The following is a 16,024-nucleotide window of genomic DNA, read 5'->3' on the forward strand; positions in this document are numbered from 1 at the left end:
AAAAAAAAAAAAAAAGTTGGCTGTTCAAACCTACCCAGAGTACCTCAGAAGAAAGACCTGGTGACCTGCTTTCAAAAGACAACAGCCACAAAAGCCCTATGGAGCACAACTCTACTCTGACACACATGGGCTCAGAATTGACTTATCAGCAACTGGTTTGGTTTTGGTTTAGAGTTCTTAAGATCATTTTGCACACTGCTAAAATCCTAGGATGTTACCAATTATTAAAACAAGTCCGTGAGAGCCAAAATATGATCTTGATTATATCCCGCCTGAATTTAGAAACCATCTCAGAATAGATTTGATGCATTGAATGCCACTGACCGAAGACCAGATGAGTTGTGGGATGACATCAAGAACATCATACATGAAGAAAGCAAAAGGTTATTAAGACAGGAAAAGAAGAAAAGACCAAAATGGATGTCAGAAGAGACCCTGAAACTTCTTTTTCTTTGTTTTTATTGTGATTTGGGTGAAAGTTTACAGAGCAAATTCATTTTCTGTACAGCAGTTCTTACACATTTTGTTTCATGATAATTACTGCAATTCCCCACAGTATAACAACTCTCTTCGCACTTCCTCCCTGTAGTTACCTCTTCCCTGTGTCCTTCCCTCCCATGCACTCCCACCCCTTGAGCTATCTCCCTGTGCAAATACTGCCCTTCTATTCTCCCACAGTTGATCGTTCGAAGGAGTATATCTACCTGATGTAAATGTTCACCCCATATGCCTGTCTGTTGTTTGGTTGGAAGCCATAGGAGTGAGTTCATTTCTAGACCTGAAGGGTAACTAGGGGCCATAGTCTCAGGTGTTTCACCAGGCTCTATCAGACCAGCAAACCTGGTCTTGTGATTTTGAGTTTTGTTCCACATTGTTTTCCCACTCTACCCAGGATCTCCTACACAGATCCCCCCTGTGAGTATTTGACAGTGGTAGCTGGACACCATCTAGTTCTTCTGGTCTCATGGTCATATAGGCTCAGGATCACATGGTCTACCAGTCCCTTGCACTAACTGTTTCCATACATCTTTGGTTTTCTTCATTCTTCTTCGCTCTGGATGAGGAGAGACCCATCATTGCCTCTAGATGGCCACTTGCAAGCTTTTATGCCACCCAGTCCCTACTCACCAAAGTAGGATGTAGAACAGTGTTTTTGTGTAGTGTGTTATGCCAATTGAGCTTGCTGTTCCCTGTGAACCGTGGTCCTGAGCCCACAGGTCCTACTCACTCCCTCCGGGTAGCCAAGAAGCCACCACAACCTTGTCCTTTATCAGCTCTAGTATACACCTGGACATTCTCACAGCACATACAAATACGCTTGTAGAAACATCGTCTGCCAACCCTATACATGGTCAAGGGCACACTCCCGCCTGCATAGACATCCTGATCATTCAGCCTGTCCACCCATCTGTCTACTATTAGATCATTGCTTGCTGTCACTGACGACTCAGTACCGTACATGCAGAAGGGTTTATCTTTGTTGTCTGTACCTCCCATGTAACTCTCTATGTCTTCCTCTTCCTCAATACCACCTTGTTGATCGCTCACTTTTGGTGCATTGACCTTTCCTTCACCCAAATCAGTACTTGTCTTAACTATGTAGCAGTGTTCCCTCCCCTCTCCTTCCATCCTTTGTAACCAACAAAGAAAGTTTCCTTCCATGTATAAACCTTGCCTTGACTTTTTACAGTAATGAACTAATACAATATTTGCCCTCCTGTGATTGACTTATTTCACTCAGCATAATATCCTCCACATTCATACATATTGTGTGGTGTTTTGCAGATACTAATTATTCTTCAGTGTTGCATAGTATGCCATTGTGTGTATGTACCATAGTTGGTTACGCATTCTTCTGTTGATGGGCACCTAGGTTGTTTCCATCTTTTTGCTATTGTAGATAGTGTTGCAGTGAACATGGGTGTGCATATATCTATTCTTGTCCTGGCTCTCACTTCTTTAGGATATATACCTAGTAATAGGATTGCTGGATCAAGTGGTATTTCTAATTCCAGCTTTTTAAGGAATTGCCGTACTGCTTTCCACAGTGGTCGTATCATTTGACAGTCCCACCAGCAGTGTGTGAGAGTTCTAATCTCTCCACGTCCTCACCAGCATTTGTTGTTTTCTGTCTTGTTGAACTTTGCTGTTAGTGCAAGGGCAGGATGGTATCTCATTGTTGTCTTGATTTGCATCTCTCTAATGGCTAATGATCATGAACATTTCTTTATGTGTTTGTTGGCTGCTTGAATATCCACTTTGGTGAAATGTCTGTTCATGTCTTCCACCCATTTTTTAATTGGATTGTTTGTCTTTTTGCTGTTGAGGTGTTGGAGTTTTTGAAACTTGCTCTTAAATGTGGGGTAGCTAAAGTGAATGGAAGAAATGATGAAATAGAGGAGCTAAACAGAAGATTTCAAAGGGAAACTTGAGAAGCCAAAGTATTATAATGAAATGTACAAAGACCTGGAATTGGAAATCCAAAAGAGAAGAACACACTTGGCATTTCTTAAGCTGAAAGAACTGAAGAAAAAATTCTAGCCTCAAATTGCAATATTGAAGGATTCTCTGGGGAAAATATTGAACGATGCAGGAAGCATCGAAAGAAGATGGAAGGATTGCAGAATCACTGAACCAAAAATAATTGGTTGGTGTTCAGCCGTTTCAGGAGGGTAGGATATGATCAAGAACCAGTGGTATTGAAGGGAGAAGTTCAAGCTGCACTAAAGGAGTTGGTGAAAAACAAGGCTCCAGGAATTGATGGAATACCCATTGAGATCTTTAAACAAAGGATGCAGTGTTGGAGGCTCTTACTCATTTATGCCAAGAAATTTGGAAGACAACTACCTGCCCAGCCTACTAGAAGAGATCCATATTTGTGCTCATACCAAAGAAAGATGATACAGTAGAATATGGAAGTTTTAAAACAATATCATTAATATCACACACAAGTAAAATCTTGCTTAAGATAATTAAAAAATGGTTGCAACGGTATATTGAGAGGGGATTTCCAGAAATTCAAGATGGATTCAGAAGAGGATATGGAACAAAGGATATTAATTGCTGATGTTAGAGGGATCTAGGCTGAAAGCAAAGAATACCAGGAAGATGTTTACCTGTATTTTATTGGCTATGGAAAGGCATTCGACTGTGTGGATGATAACAATTTATGGATAACATTGCAAAGAATGAGGATTCCAGAACATTTAATTGTGCTCATTAGGAGCCTGTACATAGACCAAGAGGCAGTCATTAGAACAGAACAAGGGGGTGCTTACTGCATGGTTTAAAATCAGGAAGGGTGTATATCAGGGCTGTATCCTTTCACCATGCTTATTCAATCTGCATACTGAGCAGATAAACCGAGAAGCTGGACCATGTGAAGAAGAACATGACATCAGAATTAGAGAGGACTCGTTAGCAACCTGCAATGTGCAGTTGATACTACCTTGCTTGCTGAAAGTGAAGATGACTTGAAACACTAATGGAGATCAAAGACTACGTAAAGATTACATCTCAGCATAAAGAAAACAAAAATCATCATAACTCAACCAGTAAGCAACATCATCATGATAAATGGAGAAAAGATTGAAGTTGTTAAAGGCGTCGTTTTACTTGGATCTACAGTCAGCACCCACGGAAGCAGCAGTTAAGAGATCATGTCGTATTGCATTGGGCAAATCTGTTGCAAAAGACCTCTTTAAAGCAAAGATGTCACTTTGAAGACCAAGGTGCACCTAACCCAAGGCATGGTTTTTAGTCGCCTTATATGCATGTCAAACCTGGACAGTGAATAAGAAAGACCAAAGAAGAATTAATGCCTTTGAATTGCGGTGTTGGCAAAAAAAATACTGAAAATACCATGGACTGCCAGAAGAGCAAACAAATCTATATTAAAAGAAATGTGGCCAGAATGCATCTTAGAAGTTAGAATGGCCAGTCTTTAGCTCACCTATTTTGGTCATGTTATCAGGAGGGAGCAGTCCCTGGAGGATATTAGACTTAGTTAAAGTTAGAGAAGGTCAACGAATAAAGGGAAAACCCTCGAGATGAATTGACACAGTGGCTGCAACAGTGGGCTCAAGCGTGCGTGGCAGCGATTGTGAGGATGACGCAGGACCAGACAGTGTTTTGTTCTTTTGTACACAGGGTGGCTGTGAGTTGGAGCCTACTCACTAACAAAAACAAGACCCCAGGAAGCTACTGTTTTAAGAAACTTTGAAACTTAATCTTTTAAATGTTGTACAACAAGAAGTTTCACAAATAAATCTGAATAAAAAGAAAACAATTGAGAGTAAATTGAAATAAAGCCATAGGATATTTTAATAATTGACATTTTTAAAAAAAATTTTAAAAATTGTTTGAGTAATATATGCTCTTTGTAGATAAATTATAAAATAAAAATTAAATTATCCAGAGATAACCATTGTTAATGTTATAATGTACATTTGTTCTTCTTATATGAATATATTTTTTATAAACATGAGATTATCATACATACTGTTTGCCACCAACTTTGTCTTTATTACAGTACATTGTGATTTTGTATATTAATGAATAGACTTATGTCATTTTTTAAAATAATACTGTGTTTTTGATGAAAGTTTACAGAACAAATGAGATTCCCATTTATCAGTTTCTGTACATACTGTTGAGTGACTTTGGTTACATTTTTTACAATGTGTCAGCAATGTTATTATTTCCATTCTGATTGTTCTTTTTCTGTTAATCTAGCTTCCCTGCTCCCCTCCTTTACCATTTGGTCTTTGTTTTAGGGTAAACGTTGACCATTTAAGTTCATTTAGATGATTATTTGAAGGCACACAGTACTCATGGATGATAATTATTCGTAAAATATTATGAACCAACCTATTATTTGGGTGAAAGGTGAACTCTCGGATTAGTTTCAGTTCCAGGTTTAAAACTTATTTCAGGGCAGTAGTTTCAGGGGTTTCTCTAGTCTGTATCAGTCTAGTAGGTCTGGTGTTTTTTTGGAACTTGAATTTTGTTCTACACTTTTCTCTCCTTTAATCCAGGACCTTCTGTTGTGTCCCTGGTCAGAATGGTAGGCAGTGGTAGCTGGACACTATCTAGTTCTTCTGCTCTCAGGTTAGTGTGGACTGTTAATCTTGTGGATTAGTTTCTTCTTTGAGACTTTGGTTTCCTTCATTCTGTTTTGCTCCATACAAGCAGAGACTAATAGTTGTATCTTACATAGCTGCTCAGAAGCTTTTAGGACCCCAAATGCTATTCATCAAACTAGGATGTAGAACATTATCTTTATGAACTATGTTATGCCAGTTGACCAAATTGTCCCATGAAATTACCATCATGTGGTACAGTGAATTACTTAATATGGCCCTTCAAGCCATAGTCTTTGTAACTCCCACCAAATGAATAGATTGTTGTTGTTGTTGTTATGTGCCGTCGAGTCGGGTCCGACTCATAGCGACACCTCCTTGGGTTTCCGAGGCAGCATCACTATGGAAGTAGATTGCCTCATCTTCCTCTGAGGAGTGGCTGGTGGGTTTGAACTGCTAGCCTTCTGGTTAGCAGTCAAGTGCCTTAGGCACCAAGCTACCAGAGCTCCTAAAAATGACTAGGTAGGATTATGCAAATGTGAGATGCTTATGGCCCACCAAGGAGATTAGGTAGCTTTCTAATAATGTAAATAAGATGCATGGTACCCTTGTGGGGGCAGGACCATGCAAATAAGGTATATGGAACCCCAGTGTGAAGATTGGTAAGTTTTGTCATCCTACTAGGCTTAAAATGAGCCTTCACAGATGTGGAAAGGGGAGACCTGATTATCATCAAGAAAGAAAAGTCAGGAATGGAACACATCCTTTGGACCCAAGGTTGCCATACTAGGAACCTCCTTGACCCAGGAAACAGACAGAAAGCTGTAACACCTCCAGAGACAGAAACAGCAGCAGAGAAATGACAGCACAACTAGGAGACTAACAGAGACACCACATTGGGCTTTCTGGTCAACAGAGCAAGGAAATGGAATCAACCTTGGCCTGTTGATCTTGATCCTCTTCCACCTTGTGAAATTAGAGTTCAGACAATGTATCCCCCATGCCATTTTTTTTACCCTACAGTGGGAATGTTTTTTTAAAAAAATTGTGATTTGGGTGAGAGTTTACAGAGCAAATTCACTTTACATACAGCAGTTCCCACACATGTTGTCTCATGACATCGACTACAGTTTACCCCATTGCAGCAACTCCCCTCCCACTTCCTCCTGATAGTTACTTCTTCCCTGTGTCCATCCTTCTATGCACTCCTGCCCCCTGAACTGTCTCCCTGTGCATAAACGGTCTTTCTTTCTCCCATGATTGGTCTCTCCAAGGAGTGTATCTACCTCAGATTCATGCTCAACTCATATGCCTGTCTTTTGTTTGGCTGGAAGCCATAGGTGTGGGTTCAATTCCAGACCTGAAGGGCAGCTAGGGGCCATAGTCTCAGTGGTTCCACCAAGCTCCATCAGACCAGCAAACCTGTTCCCACTCCCCCTTTTCTTTGCCCCCAAGTGATTTTGAGTTTTGTTCCACATTGTTCTCCCTCTCTATCCAGGATCTCCTACAGTGGAAATGTTTAGTGTATCAATTTTTTAAATTTTTCTTTTTTACTGTGATTTGGGTGAAAGTTTATAGAGCAATTCATTTTCCATACAGCAGTTCACATACACTTTTGTCTCATGACATTAACTTCAATTTCCCACAGTGCAACTGCTCTCTTCCCACTTCCTCTCCATAGTTCTTCCCTGTGTCCTTCCCTCCCATGCACTCCTGCCCCCACAAGCTGTCTCCCTCTGCCTACACATCTATTCTCCCATGAATGATTTCTCCAAGGAGTGTATCTACCTAAGTAAATGTTCAGCTTATATGCCTGTCTTTTGTTTGGCTGGAAGCCATAGGAATGGGTTCAATTCCAGACCTGAAGGTAGCTAGGGGCCATAGTCTCAGGGGTTCCACCAGGCTCTATCGGACCAGCAAACCTGGTTTTGTTTTTTATGATTTTGAGTTTTGTTCTCCATTATTCTCCTACTCTATTAAGGATCTCCTACATAGATCCCCTTCTGAGGGGTTGATAGTGGTAGCTGGGCACCATCTAGTTTTTCTGGTCCCATAGTTATATAGGCTGAGGATCGCATGGTGTACCAGTCCCTCAGACTGATTGTTTCCATTCTTTGGCTTTCTTCATTCTTCTTTGCTGTGGATGAGGAGAGCCCCATCATTGCATCTAGATGCCCCATGCCATTTTTATGGGTCATAAACCTTATGTTGGAATCGACTCAATGGCAGTGGGTTTTTGGTATGGAAGCCTTCAACTCAGAATACCAACTTTGTGAGGTATTTGGTTATGTCTAGGAAGTATCTAACTGTGTGCCCTATGTGCTTTATTATATATATGAATATATGTGCAGCAGTCACAAACATATATATACACATGCTTACAAATACATCTATACATGCACACCCATATACTCACACGTGTCTTCTTAGACACATGTCATGTTAGGTGCCATCAAATCAATTCTGACTCCTAGCAACCTTGTGTATGACAGAATGAAACACTACCCAGTCCTGTGCCTTCTCACAGTTGTTGCTGTGTTTGAGCCTATTGTTGCAGCCATCTCACTGAGGGTCTTCATTTTTTTTTGCTGACCCTGTACTTTACCAAGCATGATATCTTTCTCCAGGGACTAGTCCCTTCTGACATGTCCAAAGTACATGAGATGAAGTCTTGCTATCCTCCCTTCTGAGGAGTGTTCTGGCTGTACTTCTTCCAAGACAGAAAGTTTTGTTCTTGTGGCAGCCCTTAGTATATACAATAATCATTATCAACACCATAATTCAGAGGCATCAACAAATTTCCACATGCATATGAGGCAGTTGAAAATACTGTGGCTTGGGTTAGGTGCATCTTAGTCCTCAAAATGACATCTTTGCTTTTTAACACTTTAAAAAAATCTTCTGCAGCACATTTGCCCAGTGCAATACATAATTTGCTTTCTTTCTTTTCTTAAAAAAAAAAGAACTTTTTATTGTGATTTGGGTAAAAGTTTACAGAGAAAATTGATTTTCCATTCAACAATTTATATGTATTTTGTTTTGTGACGTTGATTGCAATCCCCACAGTGTAACAGCACTCTTCCTACTTCTCTATGTTTACCATTTCTGTTCATCCTTCTTTCCTATCCCTTCCTGCCTTCTCAATTTTATTCCTGAACAAATTCTGCCCTTTTGAAGTCATATGGTTGATTATTCTAAGGAGTAAATACCTCACTGGTGTTATTGTTCATCTTATAGGCCTGTTTATTGTTTGGCTGAAAGTTGAGCTTGAAGGATTCCTCTGCACTTAAAAAGAGAACTCTGAAAAGGAAATGAGGAAAACAATACCACTTATAATAACCACCCAAAAGATGAGGTACTTAGGAATAAATCTAACCAAAGACAAAAGACCTATAAAAAAGACTGAAAAATACTACTAAAAGAGACTTACATAAATAGAGGAATATACTATGCACATAAGGAGCTCTGATGGTGCTGTGCCTAATTTGACTGCTAACCAGAAGGTTAGCAGTTCAAACCCACCAGCCACTCTGTGGAAGGAAAATGGGGGGTTCTGGTAGCATAGTGCCTAAGGCACTTGACTGCTAACCAGAAGGCTGGTGGTTCAAACCCACCAGCCACTCCTTGGAAGGAAGGTTGGGCAATATACTTCCATAGTGATACCGCCTCAGAAACCCAAGGAGGGGTCAGTATGAGTCAGGTCCAACTCTATGGCAAATAACAACAACAACAACTTCCATAAAGATTTATCACCTTAGAAACCCAAAGGGGGTCGCTGTGAGTCAGAATTGACTCAATGGCAGTGGGTTTGGTTTGGTTTTTTTTACTATGCTCATAGATAGGAAGGCTTAACGTTGTGAGAATGTCAATACTGTCCAAAGCAATCAACAGCTATAATGTAATCCTGTTTCATATCTCATCATCATTCGCTAAAGAAATGAAAACACTAATCACCAGCTTTATATGGAAAGAAAAGAGATCCTGGATAAGTAAAACACTAGTAAAGAAAAAGAACAAAGCAGGAAGCCTCACACTTCCCATCCCCAAACCTACTATACGGCCACTTTAGTTAAAACAGCTTGGTATTGGAACAATGACAGGTACATAGATCAATGGAAAAGAATTGAGAATCCAGAAGTAAATTCATCCATTTAGGGTCATTTGATTTCTTGACTGCTGCTTCCATTGGAGTTGATTGTGGGTCTAAGTAAAATGAAATCTTTGACAACTTCATTGTTTTATCAGTTCATCATGATGTTCCTTATTGGTCTGTCTTATTTGTCCTAAACACCATATACACAGCATATTTATCTATGTAACCACACACATTTTTTGCTTGTTAATATGGTTGCTGCAGACCTATGTCATTTCAATGGTTGAGTGCTGTGGTATTGTTGTTATATGGTCAGATTTCTCCTTTCTTAGAAATACTGGTTTTCATGTTTGTGCTCTTAATAAGTGTAATCTCTTTGCATATTTCTTTCTTAGGATGAACTTTCAGAAGTAAATTACTGGATCACAGAATTCACATTTTTAAGGCTTTTAATCTAAATTGCCAACTTATGGTCCAGATAGATTATGAGATATCACATTCCTTATAGTATTAGACAGATGCTCATTTCTCCCTATCCTGGATAAACTAAAACTTTGGGTTTCCAAGGCAGTATCACTACAGAAGTAGATTGCCCCATCTTCCTTCTGAGAAGTGGCTGGTGGGTTTGAACTGCCAGGCTTTTGGTTAGCAGTCAAATGCCTTAGGCACTATGCCACCAGAGCTCCTCTATCCTGGTAGTAGACGTTTTTTCACTTTGTTACCAATCAGGTAAATTAAAAAATAGTATCTCCTTGTTTTAATTGGTGTTAATTATCTATGAAGCTGAATATTTTTCATATTTACTGGCCATTGTAGGTTGTGGTCTCACATACAAGCAGTACACAGTTTTGATTACAGATGCTTCTGAAACTTTGCTCCATTCGTTAATCAACGCTTTCCACAATGTCTTATGTTTTCTTTCTAGGAGCGACTAAAGCTGGTGACTGTTTTGGGTGCCGGCCTTCTCTGTGGAACTGCACTGGCAGTCATCGTGCCTGAAGGAGTACATGCACTTTATGAAGACATTCTTGAGGGTGAGAGAAAGAGAAGGACCCCGTGGGATATGTATGCCTGACTTGGAAGATTGGAAGGAGAAGCACAGCAGTATTTTTTCTAGTTGAGGTTCATGCTTGCTGTAGAATTCTGCCCTGAGAAGGGTTCTTAAGAAAAATTTTTTTGACATCTTTGATAGTGAATACATGCTTAGCAGTTTGCAAATGCCCCAATTCATGAATACCACTGAGCAGTTATTTGTAAGATAGCATAAATTCCAGTCTTTTAAAGTATAACAATACTTTTTTTCTATAGCCCCCCAACAGTGGCTTCACGGGAGGAAGACTAGGCAGTCTACTTCCGTAAAGATTTACTGTCTTGGAAATCCAATGGGGGTCGCTATGAGTCGGAATCCACTTGATGGCAGTGGATTTTTTTTTTTTTTTTGCCCCAGTGGCTGCAGTCTTTCAGAAGTACATCCCCAGGCCTTTCTTCTGAGGTGCTTCTGGGTGGAGTCGAACTGGCAACCTTTCATAAGAGAGCTCAACTGCACCATCCGGAGACTCCCTGACAGTCCTTTTAAATGCCCACTCACAAAACTTCCCAAATCCCACATCTGTTTTTAGTGTAATTGAAAAAAATACATTGATATACACATCTGGATTCAATAACCTTTTACTATAAACTTTGCAGATAAATGGTGAGGACTTCTGAGGTAAAGCCTAACTAAAAAAATTTAAGAGGCCTTTCCAAACCCTAAGGAGCTCTGGTAGCACTGTGGTTGTAAGCATTTTGCTGCTAACCGAAAAGTTGGTGGCTCGAACCCACCAGCTGCTCCGTGGGGTAAGAATGAGGCATTTTGCTTCTGTACAGATTTGGAGCCTCAGAAACCCTATGGGGGGCAATTCTGCTGTTCTACAGGGTTGCTATGCATTGGAATTGACTTGATGGCAGTGGCTGTTGATTCCTGACCTTAATAAAGAGTGGAAAACAGCATAGCTGAGTGAGAGGAAATGATAGGTGGGAAGCTTAGTTCACCTTCAGTTTAATTATGGTCTTTCATGGTATAGTCCTTCACACCAGCTTGAAAGCATACTTGATCAGGTTTCTGACTCAGCACAATAACATTACTGCACATACGGAATTTCACAGTTACCTGTGGAGGATTGAAACCACAACTGTTAACATGAGGAGTTGAATCCTCAAATGCTAGACTTTAAGAATAGTATTAAGAAGTAGGCACCTTCCACACTTCTTACTAGATGCCATATAATAAATATTTTTTTCAGATCTCGGCACAGGGACAGAACGGTGCCCTTTATCCAGCATGATGATGCTCTCATGCTTGGCTGTGGATACAGGCATATTGCTGTTTTGGTGCGCAAAGAATGGTGGCATATATTATATTTAAGGATTCCAAGGGTCTTACTGCAAAACAGGACAAGGGCTGAGGGAGAAAATAATAAAGCAGGAGCCTTAGAGCAGTGGTTTTCACTCTTTTTGAGAACATATCTTAATGGGGAAAAAAAGATATATATGCACTATTGCATTGATTTATTGAATACTTTGTTAAAAAAAAAATGGAAATTTTGTAGTATGAGACAAAAAGTAAATATATACAGAAGATCAGTATTTTCTTTCATATCCCAGTGGATGCTCTTGGGTTTTTCTGAAATGTGACTGTTAATATGGTATGTGACTATCTTGGTGTATTAGATAACATTCAGTATATGACTAAGAGACAGGTAAAAGAAAAATTTTCGTTTCACTTTGTAGCTAAGAAATAATTATGATTGACAGCTTTTTTTCCCCCATAAATTTATCTGATAATAGAAATCCCCTGAAGAATGCATTTTAAAAGTATAGTTTCCTGGCCCCTAACCTAGTCTTACTGAATCAGAGTATCCCAGGAAGTGACCTGAGAATCTTTTTTTTTTTTTTTTTAAACAAATTGGCAAATGATTCTTGTTAGACAGGTTAGTGAAACATTGGGGTAGAAGAAGTTATTCAGATACTATTATTGTTTTTTTGATGTTAGTTTTATTGAGATATAATTTACATGCTATATGTCAGATATAGTTTTAAGATTAAGGTTAGCTATTCTGTGTTGGGTGGTGTTCCTTATTTTTAGTTTCCCTAATTTTGTACCTAAAATACTTTTGGGCATTCTTTTGAAAACATATTACAATGTGCTTCATAGAACTGCTCTGTCTCTATAATAAGCATTCCGTTCTCTTAAACCTCTTTAACAGGTTTTTGTATAAACATGAGGTTTTATTTCTCTTGCATAAATACCTACAAATGGGATTGGTGGGTCATAAGGTAAGTGTATGTTTAACTTTATAACAACTGATCTATTTTCCAAAGGTGCTGTACCATTTTGCAATGCCACCAGTAATGAATGAGCATTCCTGTTACTCTTTTCCTTGCCAGTGCTTAGGGTTGTCTGTTTTGTTTCATTATTTTATTTTCACCATTCTCATAGGTGGGTAGGGTCCCTGCATGGCACTATGGTTAAGCGTTGGACTACTGACTGAAAGGTTGACAGTTCAAACCCACTCAGAGGTACCTCAGAAGTAAGGCCTGTCGATCTGCTTCCAAAAGATCACAGCCTTGAAAACCTTGTGGTTAACCATGAGTCAGAATTGACTCAACAAACAACATCAACAGTAGGTGGGTAGTAGTATCTCAGTGTGGCTTTAATCTGCATTTCTGTAGTGACTAATTATGGAAGATTTTGAATATCTCTTCATATGCTTAATTGCCATCAGTTTATCTTCTTTGTGGAGGCATCTTTCAAACCTACCAGCTGCTCCACGGGAGAAAAATGAGGCAGTAGGTTTCTATAAAGATTTACAACCTTGGAAACCCTATGGGACAGATCTTGTGGGGTCACTATGAGTTGGAATACACTTAACCATAAACAGTCCACAGGGTTTTCAATGCCTCATTTCTCAGACGTGGATCACCAGGGCTTACTTCCTAAGTACCTCTAGATAAACTCAAAACTCCAAGCTTTTGCGTAACAGCTTAGTGTGTTACCATTTGCACCACCCAGAGACTCCACAATAAGTGAACATCCCATAAATGTATCTTTATTCTCTTGTACTAACATGTGTTCCATGATCTGACATTGCTGGATCAAACCAATAGATATTTGCAAACAGCACTTCACAAGGTGTTAGAGTATTAAAAATAACCAGATTTCTCATCTCTTGTAAATGTCAGAGATAATATTAAAACGTTTTCCCCAGATTACTGAAAATCTGTATGTATGTGTGTACATATTTATTTATATTTTTTATTTTTTGCAATGTTCTGTCCCCTCTCCTCCTACCCCTGGTAACCAACAAAGAAAGTTTCCTTCCATATATAAACCTTTCCTTGACTTTGTTACAATAATGAACTAATACTATATTTGTCCTTCTGTGATTGATTTTTTTCACTCAGCATAATGTCCTTGAAGTTCATCCACTTTATGCAGTGTATTTCAGTTTCTACATTATTCTTTAGTGTTGCATGGTATTCCATTGTATGTATGCCCCATAGTTTGGTTATCCATTCTTCTGTTGATGGGCACCTAGGTTGTTTCCATCTTTTTGCTGTTGTAAATAGTGCTATGACGAACATGGGTGTGCATGTATCTGTTCTTGGCCTGGCTCTCACTTCTTTAGGATATATACCTAGTAATGGGGTTGCTGGATCAAATGGTATTTCTAATTCCAACTTTTTATGGAATCGTCATACTGCTTTCCACAGTGGTTGTATCATTTCACAGTCCCACCAGCAGTGTATGAGAGTCCCAATCTCTCCACATCCTAGCCAGCATTTGTTCTTTTCTGTCTTGTTGAACTTTACTGGGGCAAGATTGTATCTCATGGTTGTTTTGATTTGCATCTCTCTAATGGCTAATGATTGTGAGCATTTCTTTATGTGTTTGTTGGCTGCCTGAATAGCTTCTTTGGTGAAGTGTCTATTCATGTCTCCTGCCCATTTTTAATTGGATTGTTTGTCTTTTTGTTGTTGAGGTGTTGGAGTTTTCTGTAAATTTTTGGGATAAGTCTCTTGTCAGATATGCTGTTGCCGAATATTTTTTCCCAGTCTGTAGGTTCTCTTTTGACTCTTTTGGAGAAGTCGTTGGAAGCACATAAAAATTTAATTTTTAGAAGTTCCCATTAATCTAGTTTATGTTCTGCTATCTGTGAATTTTGGGTTATGAGTAACAGTCTATTTATGCCATAAATTAGGGCCCCTAAATTTGCCCGAATTTTTTCCTTGAGGAACTGTATATTTTTAAATTTCACATTTAAGTCTTTGATCCACCTGGAGTTCGTTTTTGCATATGGAGTGAGGTACGGATCTTGTTTAATTTTTCTGCAAATGGATATCCAGTTTTGCCGGCACCATTTGTTAAAGAGACCATCTCTTCCTCATATAATGGATTTCAGCCCTTTTTCAAAAATCAGCTGACCTTAGGTCAATGGATCTATTTCTGGGTTCTCAGTTCTGTTCCACTGGTCTATATGCCTGTCATTGTACCTGTATCAGCTGTTTTGACTACTGTGGCTATATACTAGGTTTTGAGATCCAGGAGTATAAGACCTCCTACTTTGTTCTTCTTCAATAGTGCTTTGCTTATCTGAGGTTTCTTTCCTTTCCATATAAAATTAGTGACTATTTTTTCCATATTTTTAAAGAATGTTGATGGGATCTGGATTGGAATTGCATTGAATGTATAGATTGCTTTGGGTAGTACTAAAGGGACAAGGAGGCAGCATCTTTTGACCTCCTCTAACTACACAAGAGGAAGACAGAATCACCATCAGCAGCTCAAGGCCCTTTCCATAAAGATTTACAGCTTCAGAAACCCCAATGGGGGTCTCTATGGGTTGGAATCGACTTTATGGCAGTAATGGAAACCTAATTGATTTTTTAATACCAGTTTTGTATCCTGCATTATTTCAGTTCTAGGAGTTTGTTTTTCAGATTCCTTGGGATACCTGGTTAGGTTCAGATTGCAGGTTTTGTCTCAGCTTTTTTGGGTGGTAATTCCAATTTTAGTTGAAAACAAAGCCTTTGCAATGCTGCTTTGGGCATATACTGTACCTTCAGACTTCAGTGGTGAGCCTGGAACTTGTTGACTTAGACACACAATTAAGAGAACACCCTTCCCAGCTCTTTCCTGTCCAGAATCTTCTCATACTTACCTACTCTCAGGGTCCCTTTTCCTGGACTTCTGGCTAGAAAGATAGGGTTTCTCTAGGAGTTTTACTGCCATTGCACAATTTCATGTGGCTTGGGCTGTGTTGGAACAAAGTGGCACAGAAAAAGAGAAAGGACAGAATAACTCTCCCCTGCCCCCCACCCCCCCAAAAAAATTATCATCAGACCAGTGGTGTCCCTTTCTCCATAGAGATGGGAGGGTTTTTTTGGGGGCGGGGGTGAGGGTTAGCTGCCTGTGTTGCTGCTGTGCTATTCTACAGCTGGGGCTGCTTTAAGGCAGGACTGGGAAAGAAAAAGGGGGAAAGAGGAAGAAAAAAAGGGGTTTCCCTTTCCACCAACACATTTGAGAGGCCTCTTTTCCTGGTCGTCTGGCCAAAAGAAAGATTTTTCTTATTTTTGCTGTACTCACTCTGTTTGCTGTTGTTTAGTTTTCAGAGTCCTTAGGTAGTTTGTTTTTTTGTGTGTGTTTACACCAGAGGGGTTTTTTTTTAATTTATTTTTGTTTTATTTATTAATGCATTTTGTCGAAATATAATTTATGTACAGTGAAATACACAAAACTAAAGTGACATGGGTCGATGCTTTTTTTTTTTTTGCAGTATTCCCTCCCCTCTCCTCCCACCCCTGGCAACCA

General features: G+C 39.4%; 1 protein-coding gene across 1 annotated transcript in view; it reads left to right on the forward strand.

The window, feature by feature from the left end:
• Positions 1-16,024, forward strand: part of SLC39A9 (solute carrier family 39 member 9) — a 75,398-nt gene that overhangs the window by 33,388 nt on the left and 25,986 nt on the right. Inside the window, exon 2 of the mRNA XM_007942322.2 lies at positions 10,100-10,208. Coding sequence (XP_007940513.1) covers positions 10,100-10,208 — 109 coding nt within the window. The remainder of the gene's footprint in view (positions 1-10,099; positions 10,209-16,024) is intronic.

Source organism: Orycteropus afer, unplaced genomic scaffold (genome assembly GCF_000298275.1).
Source record: "Orycteropus afer afer isolate SDZICR_OR568_19922 unplaced genomic scaffold, OryAfe1.0 scaffold00088, whole genome shotgun sequence".
NCBI lineage: Eukaryota > Metazoa > Chordata > Mammalia > Tubulidentata > Orycteropodidae > Orycteropus > Orycteropus afer.